The sequence below is a fragment of the Lepisma saccharinum genome, chromosome 22, assembly GCF_977018435.1.
Source record: "Lepisma saccharinum chromosome 22, izLepSacc3.1, whole genome shotgun sequence".
NCBI classification, from domain to species: Eukaryota; Metazoa; Arthropoda; class Insecta; order Zygentoma; family Lepismatidae; genus Lepisma; species Lepisma saccharinum.
Window position 1 is genome coordinate 49,629,883 of NC_139250.1, and position 14,593 is coordinate 49,644,475.

The following is a 14,593-nucleotide window of genomic DNA, read 5'->3' on the forward strand; positions in this document are numbered from 1 at the left end:
GAAAATCAAGTTTGATGTTGTGAAGAGAGACAACGGCGAAGCATTCCTTGCCAATGCAAATTTAAGACTTGTAGCAGGTACAAAAATCAAAACTCAAAGTCACACAGTACTCTTTCCTATCCGTCTGCTTCCTGGCTTCTTCTCCGACTACACAAAGAATATGTGGAAGGGTGGTTTGTGCGTCACTTTTCGCAGAAGGGCTAACGACAACGATGCGCTGATGCGTTACAGCACCTTGAGTGCAGACGGTTCAGCACTTCCCAACACACTACACGATCCTGCCAAGTGCATGGAGCTGCGCATGCCCGTAGTGAAATACGAAACTAACTACGCTCTCAAGTACAATGCAGACATTTTGAAGAATCCTTAAGTACTCATCTAATTTTACGCTTACCAGTGCGTGTAGAAACCTGCTTCCGGCAACCATTTTGAATTTGATGTGACCACACAGTTTAACAGCATCCGGTACGATATGCCAGTTTGTGGTCGTGCTCTTCCAGACAGGGGAGGACAACAACGAAGAAAAAGATTCGAGTCAGTTCGACAACTGCAAGATTAAGAACATCTACATCAAAAATGTCAGGAACGAGATATTCCCGAGTGAGAACTACAACATGAACATTGCAAACTACGACTACCTGAAACTGTATGAGGCATACACAGCTAACAAGCGAGTGACCTCCGGCAATGTGGACGTGTACTACAATCCCAATGAGTTCATAGCTCGCAGACCCATGTTCGTCATTAACACATCGAAGAGAAATCAGATGGTTGTTAACGATCGTACCAACACCAAGATTGTGTGCGAGTTCCATGTCGTCTTGCCTGCCGAAACTCTATGCAGCGTTATTCTTATTGCAGAGAAACTTTTGTGTATGATGTCAAGAATGAAAGAGTGACTGAACAATTTTAGATACAAGAAAAAAATTGGATAATTCTATAAAAATTACACTTACCTTAGATCTAAACATTCTTCACACATAAAAAAATCACTATACTATAGAAATTTATGGCAATACTGAGTAGTGTCAACTTCTATTTGTAGGTTAGCTTCGCCTGTAAAATATCATATGGTGAAATTTTTGTGGAGTAAGTTGGCAACACTGCCAGACCCCACTGTGGCCCCACCAAAAGTAGTGGCGGGTATTGAACCAATCACACATCATAAAAAATACATCTTAGCCGTTTACGCTGAGGGCCCCCACCTACAAAAAAAATAAGGCCCCCAAACACATCGTAGGCGTTTACGGTGAGGGCCCCACCTACACAAAATAAGATTAAGCAAAAAATAGGGCTAGAAGATTATCAAATGCTATAAAATCAACACAAAATACATCGTAGCCGTTTACGCTGAGGGCTTACCTACAAGGATAACATAGAAACAACCATCTTACACTTTGTAGGTTATTTTAACCCGTAAAAGGCTGTGTGTATATATAGTGTATAGGTTAAGTTATATCACGTAAGATCATGGCATACCTACAAAGATGAGGCTCCAAAAATGAGATTGAACAAAAAATAGGGTTAGAACATCGTCGAACGCAATAAAATCCATAAAAAATCATCAAAATCATCAAAATATGTCACAACTGAGGTTAAATACTAGGCATACCTACAAGGATTACTTAGAAACAATACGTTTCCACTACTGGTTTCCCAACAAGAATCCTGTAAACTCCTCTTTTCTCTCCCATTCGTGCAACATGGCCTGCCCACCTAAGTCTTCTTGATTTAATTATTCTAATAATATCTGGACATGAACACAAATTATGTACTTCTAAATTATGTAACATTCTCCACTCACCTGTCTCCTCATCCCTTTTAGGTCCTAAGACTTTCCTAAGGATCTCATTTTCAAATACTCTCAATTTATGTTCCTCTTTCAATGGAAGGGACCAAGTTTCGTATCCATATAATACTACAGGCAAAATTACTGTTTTGTATATTTTAACTTTTAGTTTCTTAGATATTAAACGAGAAGACATAAATTTATGAAGAGAGAAGTAACATGCATTTCCTGAATTAAGCCTACTTTTTTGTTTCCTCTTTAATATAATTTTCATTTGTTAATATTACTCCTAAATATTTGAATTTGGAAACTGGTTGAAACGAGTTGTTATCAATAATTAGATTTTGTTTATTACCTAACACTTGGTTTCTGCCTGTAAGCATATATTTAGTTTTCTCTTTGTTAACTTCCAAACTTATTTCTTTAGCATTTTTGAAAGATATTTTAGCATTATTCTTATTTCTATTCACATAATCCCCCAGTAAGTCTACATCATCTGCATATGCTAACAACTGAGTCACACCATTTAATTTTAGTCCTTCTTTAGTTTCTTCTACCTTCCTAACAGCATATTCTAAGGCAAAATTAAAGAGCAATGGAGATAATGCATCTCCTTGTTTTAACCCATCATGAATTGTAATTTTGTCAGACATATTAATACCCACACGAATTTTACTTAATGTTTCACTGGTGCATATTTTTATCATACTAACAAGCTTCTTAGGTATTCCATACTCTACTAATATATTATATAATTTCTCTCTTTTGACCGAATCATATGCTTTTTTGAAATCAATGAATAGCTGATGGACATTTTGATTATATTCACACTTTTTTTCAAGTGTCTGTCTGATGTGAAACATTTGATGTGTAGTTGATCTGTTACGTTTAAAGCCACATTGATATTACGGAATAGGATAATGTATGCTAATGAAATACTCGTACATTCTGAATTTTATTTTGAGTTCCTTAGAGATACCTCTTGAGAGTCAAAAGAATTAACAGTGATACACAATTAATACTCACGACAAAATTCAAAAGCTTCATCTGATTTATCTTTGCAATCGTAGACGCCATTGCAAACCACGTGTTTGTTTACACACTGTCCGCTCTTGCATCTGAAAGTGCCAGAGGTACAATCTCTTGTACCTGGAAAATAACATATTAAAGCACAAACATATTCAAGACATTTTATAAGATGGAAGCATAACATACTATTCTTCAATACATATTTCAATGTTCCTGATGCCTACTTCAAATAAAATTCACATAAGAACAAATAGAGAATGTTATGGTTTTGGTATTTATGTGGTGCAAATGTGGGCTTGGATAGCTGTTTGAAAAGTTATACTAAAGACAAAGAAAACCAGACTTACATCTTCAATTTATTTTATTTATTCAACCTCGAGAAGAATATACTTCTTCTGGCGATATTTCAGCGCCATGACACTAGCATGAAAGCCTGATTCCTCGAAGCTTGTAAGATGGTCCTACACCTACGCTTTCACTCCTCCATATGATGAAAATAACCTTCCAGCCAAGAACGTTTTTAAGCTGTTGGAAGAGATGGAAATGTGAGGATGCAGGTTAGGTAATTAAAGGAGTGTGGGAGCAGTAAATGCTTCAATAGGTCATCTTTTGACATAGGAACAACCTATGTCTGGAGCGGGTATTATGTTGATACATGATGATTATCTTCTTCTTTAATCCCGGTGTTTTTGCACAAACTTTTGTGTCCAGTTGAGGAAAATATTAGGATGTTTCTGTTCATTGATGGTGAATCCAATTAGAGGATAATATATCAAGTGATGGTTTTCGAATGCCAAAAATCAGCTCTACTGTTTTATTTGTTTTTTTTTCCTCTTGTGTTTAGTACTGAATCCATATTCCACTTCTGTAATTAGAATCTACTAACAGAATTGGTTGTTTTCTTCCTAAATATGTCAGATATTCTTTGGATACTCCCATCTGCTATCACTTGTGGTCGACTGTGAGCAGACGCGGCACACATCATTCAAATATATGTCTTATTCCCAAGCACTTTATCAATGCGCGATTTTGAATTTTCTAAATTTCTCACTACAATCTCACTTGCTCTGTTGTTCCTGCCTCTCGATAGACAACGCATGAAAGCCTTCCGATTATATGGTACTTATATTTCCTTGAAGGGTGGAGGATTCTACTGGCATGCATTGTTACTCACTACTGCTCCGATCTCAGTCATTCATAGAATATTTCAAAAGACTTTTATACAATTATTTCCTAGTAGTTAGGGTATAGCCATAGCCCATTCCAGTGTTCACTAAGCAAAATTAAGTTCTTGATATGCATTTACTTCATTAATCTAAGTCGAGAGACGAAATGCAGAGGGAAAACAAATCAAACGTGGCCCTATATGAGCTAATCTCAAACACGTTGATTGATTTATTGATTCAGTTTGTTTTACATCAATTTTACTGCCACTTTTCGCCAATCGGGAAGATGAGGACTAGTAGTGATCCGACGAGATATATGAAATTTTGATTGATCGATTTAATACTTTAACTTACTTCCTTTTTCTGCCACTTTTGACTAATTGCAAAGGTGAGGATGAATTGTGATAAGGTGAAATTGATGAATGGACAATCCCAAGCAGAAATTGACTGTATAAAACATAGGCCTCACATCCATTGAGAATTTAACTCGCTATAAGTGCATTCTCAAGAGCCTCGTACAGGGTGTACTATTGCAGATAAGGTTGACATTTTGGTGTCCTCGGGAAGGGTCACCCTTTATACCACTCTAAACCATCGAAGATAAAAAGTTACTTAATACAGAAACATGTTTGATTGTAACTTATGAAAAAGACGATGGGAAACAGGAGGAAAATAAAAGAGAAATGTATCAAGACATGAGTAAACTTAGGTTATACTATGTCAAATGGTATTAATTTTCATAGAACGAAGGGAGGAGAGAAGAGTGGAAGGGGCGGAATCGAGAGACATATAATTTTGTATGCCGTGTTGCATTAAGATACGTATTATTCTAGGATGGTGATTGGTTGATTACAAGATAGAGAAATGTGCATTAAATTAGCCTAGAAAGAGGAATTGATTGCTCGAAGATGACAGAGCAGGTGTTCCCTTAGAAGAAAAATGAAAAATAGACACACCGGCAGAGAATACAGAAGAGAGTATATGGAGAGAAAAATAAATTTAGAGAGGTGGAACTAGAGAGAGGTAACTAGATGGATAGAAAGAAAGTGAATGAGTAATTTGGTAGAGAAAAGACGACAGGCATGACGGACAAAGTGTATAGGAAGTATGTTGAGGAGGACAAAGATAGACTGACATAAGGGGGATGACTTCACAACGACAGAAAACCGTCCAGAAACAACGAGAGAGAAAGACGATCTAAGAAACGCGATTTTGAAATTTCATAAAGTAAGATATGTTAAAAATGTATGAGTTATAAATAGATCTCGCATCTATTTTTCCTTTACTGGTTTGTAAGAAATAAGAAGTTATTCCAGCTAGTCGTTCAAAAATGCCACAACTGATGAAGTTTTACAGTGAATAAAGAAACTACGTATTTTGCTTGTTACAACATATTTTAGGTTTATGCGCCTAAATCAAGCTTTTTATTAGGTTTTTATATATTTTTTTAAGGTTTTACAGAATTTGTATATCACACAGAGACATTTGTTTTGTTTAGTCAAGAAAAAGTCAATGACGAATGTGTTTGAAAAGTTTTCTCTGTCGATTTCGCTACCTTCAAGTCAATGGTGATTTTTCAAACCACTGAACAAAGTAAAATGTTTGGTTCCCTGTTACCTGTACAGTCTAAAGTAGTCTGATCTGTGTGCTCTTGCTGACATTCACGTCACGTCTGTGCTTTGTGGCATTCACGCCTTGCAAACTAACATGTCAGCACTGAAGTTTGCACCACAGACTATGTCTTTGTTCCAAGATTATTTTCAGCGTATACGATGATCCCCACAGACAAAATTGCGGAGTTTGACTGTGGATAACATGAAAAACGATTGTTACCTAACTATGCGGCGAAGAGTGGATTTTAATAGCAAATTTCCAATGGTAAGATCTGCCATCGCCGTATGGTTAGGCAACACATTTAACATTATGCAATATAGTGCGTATTTCAGGATATAGGTGTCGTAATTTTATTGCAGGTGACTATACCTAATCAGCATTTTTCAGGAATTTTGAACTATTTTATTTTTTTAACCTACTTCAGGAGATAAGCCTATCCGACTCTATCCTAAAAGCACACTTTTTAGAACCTAAAAATCCGAGGTCTAGTTATAAATATATTTAAAAAATGATTTTGAGGAGGTATCATAAAGCTTCATTAAAATGTAAATAATCAAATGTACGTAACTTTCTGATGTAAACGTTGACTCCTCAATCGCGAAATTATTCATTTCAACTAATTTTACGTAAGACATTTTTGGTTGTGTTTTTAAAGTTTTTGTTTCCTCTGAGTGGAAAGATGTGTTATCTTAATAGAATATCTCAGTTTACATTACATAATTTACCAAAGTCAATTTTAGTAAATTTAGATGATCTTTGTAACAGAACGAAAGATTATGTCATGAATAATTAAAGGTAGTGGTTCAAGGTTGATGCACGATTATATATTCAATGTTTTGAAGGAATGGAAAGTGTAGTAAAAAAATTTCAGTTGTTAGACTTTCCTTTTCAGTGTAGGCCATTGAAGTCTTCATGTTTCGTGCTACAGAAGCTGAGGGGAAATGCTACAGGGAACGTAGCAGCTTTTAAGAAGCGCTCAACATGAAGGCCTGTACAGTCTATAACGTCTAATCGTTATCACGGGACTAGAGGGGATTGGTTGATGATATACAGTTGTTTCTAATACTCGGCACAACTCTCATAAAAGCCATTAAAAAGATCTGATGGTAATAGTGCATAGCGAAATTAAATTTTTAAGGAAATACTTTAACTGTTACAAAATTAGAAGTTTCTGGGATAAACTAATTATTGTATTTAAGTTTGTTATAATAGGTAGTATCGCTTAGTTCTATCATAAAGGTTCTTAAGGGGAAACAAAGAAAGCAAGAAATGGCTACTGTAAGTTACTGTACTGGTGAAACCAATTCAGTACATGACACAGTGAAATGACAGAAATGCGGATTTGGGTTCCACGTGAATAGGTTATGAATGACATCAGGGTAGTTTTACACCAAGTCAACTTTAAATGAAATAGCTTGTCAGAAGAAAGTTATAGAGTCTTGGAGTATGACTGACTGGTTTATTGCTTCTCCTTATCCACATCTAAACCACGTGTAATAGTACTAATGGGCTAGCAGACGCCAACACAACTACCCTCTAAGGACTCCGTTTTAGGTACAGTAATGGCCAGATCAAAAATAAGTCACCAAAATGTTTACTTTGATAGGCCTAATATCATCGTAGCTTAAGACAGAAGGTAAAATATAATTTACCCCATCCGTGAATGTAGTATTGGACATCTCTCTTTCTCCCCTGTCCAGTCCAGCTCTGATTTAATCTGACCCCTTTCGGAACACTGCTGCCTCTTTTGTTCTCTCCGTATTACGCAATAAGACTTCGCTCGCCCCTGCATTGACAGACGTTTGCCTGTGTGATTTTCTTCTAGTCACCATTGAGTTGAGAGACTCATACTTTCACGGACATACATTACACAATTCTGGAACAAAACCAAGAGAACATGAGGAAGGAGAGAAAGAAAGAAAAATAAACAATTGGAAGCAACGAAAAGGGAGAGAGAGCAAGATGATTAAGAATAGAAAAGAAAGGAAGAGAAAATGAAAGAGAAAGATATGATAAAAAATGTATAGACATAATAATGTCATTGTGTAGACTGAAAATAGATGAGGTAAGTAAAATTATGGAAGACAATCAAATGGAAATGATAGGCAGATAAACAGGGAAAGGTAAGTCATAAAGATATGCTCGTGGAAGTAGGTAAGGAGATAAATCAGATATAAATCTGAGTTAATGAGTCTAATTGAGAATCTCAAAGTAGACAAGAATGAGAGGCTGGTAGAAGAGCAGTTAAGATGAAGAAAATTGGTGACGAGATTAAAGAAGCAGAATGGCAGTTCCATATAGCAAGGAGAAAAGTAGATAATCTGGTTAATATGTTGGAACGATTACCTTTAACTGTTGACAGGGTTGAGAGAAACCCTTGAAAATGAGTAGAGGGATTGGGTTGGTTCTAAGTCATACTTGGTACGAGGCCTATTATTTTTATTAATTTAAGCACAATGTTAAACCTATTTTGACGATGTTTTTGTCGAATTTATACTATTGCAAATCTGTGATTTTTCATCTCGTACTTCGTACGAGTGTCATAATATCTCTCGAGTTAAAGTACGTAAGACCTACACCCACGCACACACACTTATACCCACGCACAGCCACTTACACCCACGCATACCCACACCCACCTACACTCACCCACACCTACACCTACCTACACCTATTTACTTCCGGTCTACTTCCGGTCTACTAGGCAAACACCTGTTGGTTTCTTCCAGTTTTCTTTAAGTTTACAAGTACATATATTTTGGGAGTTTGAGCCATACTTGATACGATGCCTATTGTTTTTATTAATTTAACTACAATGGAAAACATATTTTGACGATGTTTTTGTCGATTTTATACTATTGCAAATCTGTGTTTATTTACTTCGTACTTGGTACGAGTGTCAAAATTTCTTACGAGTTTAAAGTTCGCAACATTGCGATGGCTCGTAAGGTAAACTATTGCTCAATGTTTACGCAGCAAGTTATTACGCAGACCCGTATCTAGCGTGTTGTTGGTTGATTAACTTACTGTTTCGGATGTTTTCATCCGCGCTTAGGTTACTTAAAGAGGTTTCGCATTACAGATCAGTCAGTATCGTGAGAGTGTTTTAAAGAGTACGGATGTATTGTTGCAGTGTTAAAAGTTAAGTATTTAATTTATTTTAAAGCTACATACTATTTTATTATTTTTAAGTTTAAAAAAGGGTTTCAAGTGATTTTTTCATAGCAATTTCGATCAGATTAAGTTTTGGTGTGATCAGATGTTACTTGCTGTCTCCGGAAATTCTGTATAAATAACATAGCTGAAAATTTTATCGTAATAGCAAAACTATTTTATTTTGAAGGTGGTTAAAGTTGTTTTTCATACAGATTGAATTTGTATGAATTTGTATTTGTATTGATTTTTGTATTTTTTCCCGAGAAAATTTATACATAAATACCAGAGTTGAAAAAAATTATTATAATTATCACTATTGTTTTTTTAAGTTACCTTCTATCAATTATCGTAAGTTTAAAACTGTTTTTTTAGTAAATACAATATTATTGAATTTTGAGTTCATTGTGCGTCTTACTGTTATTTACTTAAAGCATATTAAAAAAATGTCATCTACCAAGTTCATCGAATGTGCTATTTGTGGGAAATTTATCTCCAAAACTAATATTATCAAACATAGGGCAAGATGTAGCGAGAGAGGTTCAACATTAAATCGTTCGTTACCTACTAAGCCTTGTACTCAATGTGGAAAAATAATTAGCATTGCTAATTTAAGTAAACACATGAAAATTTGTATTGCATCAACCGGACATGGAATATTGAAAAGAAAAAAGAACATCCTGAAACTGAAGGTGTCTAATGATCAAACGCCGATTAGATCTGCATTCAACAACCAACTCCTGCATTTTCATTTTACTTCGAAACGAGGCTGTGATATTTCTAGTTTTTTGAGTGAAATTAAAACATCTATCATAAATATTTTGAAAAATAAACTGTAAAAGAACTCTATAAAATTATGTGTTGATCTAATCTGTAAATATAAGAAAACCGATGGTACAAGAAATATTTTTTTCACAAAATGTAAAACCAAGTTATTTATTTGGCAGACATTGATAATTTAAATGTTTTTATTCTAATCTTACTAGTGAATTGATTAGGAAACATGATGAATTCGCGGGTAAGGGATCAGGTTGGTCTTTATGTAGAAGTCCTCACAGATTAATCGCTTATGTAAACAAATTTACACCTTTTTCTGCTTCGAGCTACGTTCCACTTCCGGTAGAAATTCAGCATAAGAGAGCCGTCCTGAACATTCATAACACTGACAATAAGTGTTTTATGTGGTGCAATTTAGCGGCGCTTCACCCGGTTCATTGTTCAAATCATCCATATCAGGTTAGTCATTACACACAATATGTAGACTAGATTGAATATGCTATAACAGACATTGAATACCCTGTTGCTAATTCTGATATAACAAAGTTTGAAAACAGGGTACGAAATGGAGAAGGAAAACGATTAGCTACAAATGTATATTCGTATACTTCAGTTAAGCATTTTGTGAATCCCGTTAGGATAACTAATATTGTTGATGACGAAGCCCTGGAATCAATTTGCTTCTCATTGCTGACGATGATGTTCATCATTACACGCTAATTCGTTCAATCTCCCTCTTGGTCAGAAGCCAAACAATCAAGCATCCTGCACACATCGAAGTTTGTCCAAGGTGTTTAAAAGTATTTGATTATCGTGACCGACGTAATTACCAATATTTCAAAAATCAAGAAATTCCCAAACAAAAACTTGCTGAACATAAAGTCTGCTGTGGAGTCAACAGACCGGCTCGCATGCTGATGCCCAAAGTAAATGAATTCGAACATCCGGCCATTATCATCGCAGACTTTGAGGCTTTTCTCAAACCATTGTCCTATTGCGATCCGGATCCTGAATTTTTTTCACAACATCGTACCAGATTAATGATCCAAATTGTTTTGGATATTTTGTTGTTTGGCAGGATAGGATAGATGAACCATATTTATATCGCGGACCAAATTTTATTGAACTCTTTTTTAAAAAGATGGTGAAGGGGGTTGAGAAAATTGGCAGCCTCTTATGCCAATCGAAATCAATGCTTCCATTATCCAGCGATGAACTTCAATCTTACAATAACATTGAAACGTGTTAAGTGTGTGATCAACATTTCACGGATGAGAATCGGAAAGCATTTCACCATAATCATTTCACCAGAAACTACATTAGTGGAATCTGTAACACCTGCAACCTCAAGATCCAGAAGCCTAAATTCGTACCAATATTTTTTCACAATGGATCCAATTACGACTTCAATTTTTTAATTAGGAATCTTGGATACGATACTCAAAAAATATATATTCTTGCTCAAAACGAAGAACGTTATATATCTATAAGTAAAAAATTAAAATTCCAGGAACGAATGAAATCATAGAGATAAGGTTTCTAGATTATTTTAGATTCCTATCGGCAAGTCTCGATGCTTTAGCGAGTAAATTTACTGACGAACAATTTAAAATTACAAAAGCTAGTTTTCCCAACATACACATAGAACTGATTAAACGTAAAGGCATTTATCCTTATGAATATGTAACGCATGAATCTAAATTTGACGATGACAGTGTCCCACATCAAAAACAATTCTTCAGTCAACAGAAAAGAACCGGAATTACGAATGAAGAATACGAACATGCAAAATTAATATGGATGGAATTGAGATGCAATACTCTCGGGGATTATCACGATGCGTATCTCAAATTAGACATAACAATACTTGCTGATGTTTTCCAGGTATTCAGAAAGAACAGCAATAAATATTTATAAATTAGATCTATCATATTTCTACAGTCTTCCTGGTTTGACGTGGTCTGCTATGTTACTCCAGACCAGGATCAAGTTGGAATTGATATCGAATGTGGACATGTTACTTTTTAAAGAAAGGGGGATACGTGGGGGATGGTGCAATGCTCGCAGATACACGCAAAAGCAAACAAAATTCACATGTCTGAGAATCAATATGATGCAAATCAAGAATCGAATTACATATTTTACGCTGACGTAAACAATCTCTACGGATTCGCAATGATACAAAAACTTCCCTACGGAGGATTCGAGTGGATAGATCCTATTTCAATTGATATGAATCATTTCGATGATCGTGAATTTGGTCTCTTCATTGAGATAGACACTGAATTTGCAAATAATTTGCATGATATATTTTCCGATTTACCTCTGGCTCCCGAAATTAAATGTCCACCTAATTCTAATCAAAGCAAGTTTATGTTAACTGTGGAGAGAAAAGAGAGATATGTCGTCCACTACAAGAATCTCCAGTTTTTGATTGGGAAGGATTGAGAAGGGTGTTCAGGTAGTAAATGTGAGAAGAATTCTCAAGTTCAAACACCCTCCATGGTTTAAATCTTATATTGAGACCAACACGAGATACAGAACAGCTGCCATTTCAGAATTAGATAAAGATTTTTATAAACTAATGAATAATGCTGTTTATGGAAAAACGATGGAGAACGTCAAAAAGCATATAGACATAAAATTGGTTTCAGATAAAAATAAATGTAGAAAATTGGTATCTGATCCTAGATTCAAATCGCGAAAAATTTGCAACGAGAATTTAACACTTTTTAATCTAGATATAAAATTAATAAAATTCAGAAAACCTATTTACGTTGGTGCAACAGTTCTTGACTTGTCGAAACTGTACATGTTCGAATTTCATTATAATATTATGAAACCTTTCTATATTGATAAGCTGTCAATTTTGTACATAGACACGAATAGTTTTATTTATGACATACAAACACCTAACCTCTACGAAGATCTTAAACATCCTTCCATGCTTGGGTATTTCGACACTTTTTCCTATCCTCAACCCAACAGATTTGGAATTTACTTTTCGCAACAAGAAGGTTCTCGGTAAGTTCAAAGATGAACGTAACGGTGATATTATTGTTGAGTTTGCTGGTTTGCGTTCGAAGATGTATACATCCAGAACAGAGAGCAGTGTCACGAAGAAAGCAAAAGGAACGGGCAAAGATACCGTGGAAAACAAACTAACATTCCAGGATTATATTGATTGCCTTTCTTCACAGTCAAGGATACTTCGAGAGGATAATAGAATACAAAGCTCAAACCATGAGATTACAACGAATAAAATTTTAAAAAAGTATCCCTGGATCCACACGACGACAAGAGGTGTATACCCGAGTGTGGAATCCATACTTTGCCTTGGGGACACTTTAGTTTAAAAGTTAATAATAATTGCGCTCAACACATGTGAAAAAAGTAAAACCAATATCAAACCACAATTTTGAAAATAACAAAAAAATCTACACGTAGTCTAATATTTTATATATTTTTCTCTCCTATTAAAATTTTTCCATCACTCATTCATTTTTTACATCATAAATATATGATTTCTCCACAATTAAAATTTCACTGCATATTGTATTTTCAGGTAGAGTTTCATAAAATTCACGTACTAATTTAATATTAGTTCGATCATTTATAACTATCAATTTTCTTTTTGACTCATTTATTAAAAACATTGGTCTGTGAATTATGAACTCATCTGGATTATAATACATATCTATGTTACCTTCAGTTACTCTTTTAAATGCACTATAAGCTTCATATAATTTTAAATAATCATGTTCTGCAATGTTTAAATTGTAATTTTCACGAGGGAATACTTCATTTCTGCCATTCTTCAGATATACATTTTTAACTTTACAAATATCAAACTGACTGCTATCTTTTTCCTGATTGTCACCTCTCCCTGTTTGAAACAGTACAGCTACGAACTCTGGCATGTCATATTGCAAAGATAGGAACTGATTAGTAAGGTCAAATTTAAACAATTTACCCTCCACAGGCTTCTGTATGCATTGATAAGTATAAAATTGAATCAGAATTTGAGGATTTTTCAAAATGTTGGCTTTGTATTTGAGAGCATATTTCGATTCATATTCAACTATAGGCATTCGCAACTCCATAGACTGGATCACACATTTCGCAGCTTCGGAGAAACTAGCCTCATTAGCTGTTCCATCTGCATTTAAACTTTTGTATCTCATGATGGCATTATGATCATTGGGTGCTCTGCGAAATATGACACTCAAACCACCTTTCTACATAATTTCTTTATAATCAGAGAAAAATCCAAATAGCAATCTCATGGGGAACAGTACTGTGTGACTTTTTGCTTGAATTTTTGTTCCAGCTTTGAACCCACCATCTTTATAATACGCACTCTCTGATTTGGACAGTTTCAATGTTCCCACTGTAGTGGATCTAATTCCAGGGCAATCAATTCTGTCAATCACTGTACCAGGCTTCCTGACTTCAATTTGAGAAAATAAGAATGGAACAAAATTATCTGTAAGTTTTATATTAGCACCGGGAAGGGGATATTCTTCACCATTACTTTGTTTTACAATATCAAATTTTATATACAGATCAGATCTATGTGGATGAATGAATCCTTCCCCCACCGTGATGTCATACTGCATCTCTTTGTTGGGCAGATTCAAATTTGCAAATGTCCTTCTGTTTGGAGGGAAGGACTGTAATTCATAACTTTTGATATTTTCCATCTTGGTATTTATTTATATATTTTAAATATTAATTTCTATTATCGCAGTGCTATTAGCATCGGCAAAATCGATGATTTATTTTTTTCTCATTTTTAATTGTTATTTCTATGTAATTAACTTTATCAATAGAAACAGGGAAATAGACTGGTGGGATTGGGGAATAGAAGATAGGTTCCATAAATTCCAAATTTGGTTCAAATGTTGCAATCATACCTGTCTCCTTGTGACTGCCAATCGAATTTTCTTCTGCTTTGATAATCATACCTTTGGCAATGTTACAGTGAATATTCAATGTCTCAATAGCTAAGAATTTTGGTATAAATTTACCTATGTGTCTAACACCTGGTTCTAATTTGCTATTG

At 34.9% G+C, this 14,593-nt stretch overlaps 1 protein-coding gene across 1 annotated transcript in view; it reads right to left on the reverse strand.

Annotated features, from left to right (window-relative positions):
* Positions 1-14,593, reverse strand: part of LOC146004755 (uncharacterized) — a 393,261-nt gene that overhangs the window by 340,808 nt on the left and 37,860 nt on the right. The window contains exon 3 of the mRNA XM_083143730.1: positions 2,816-2,938. Within this exon, the coding sequence (XP_082999856.1) occupies positions 2,816-2,938 (123 nt within the window). The remainder of the gene's footprint in view (positions 1-2,815; positions 2,939-14,593) is intronic.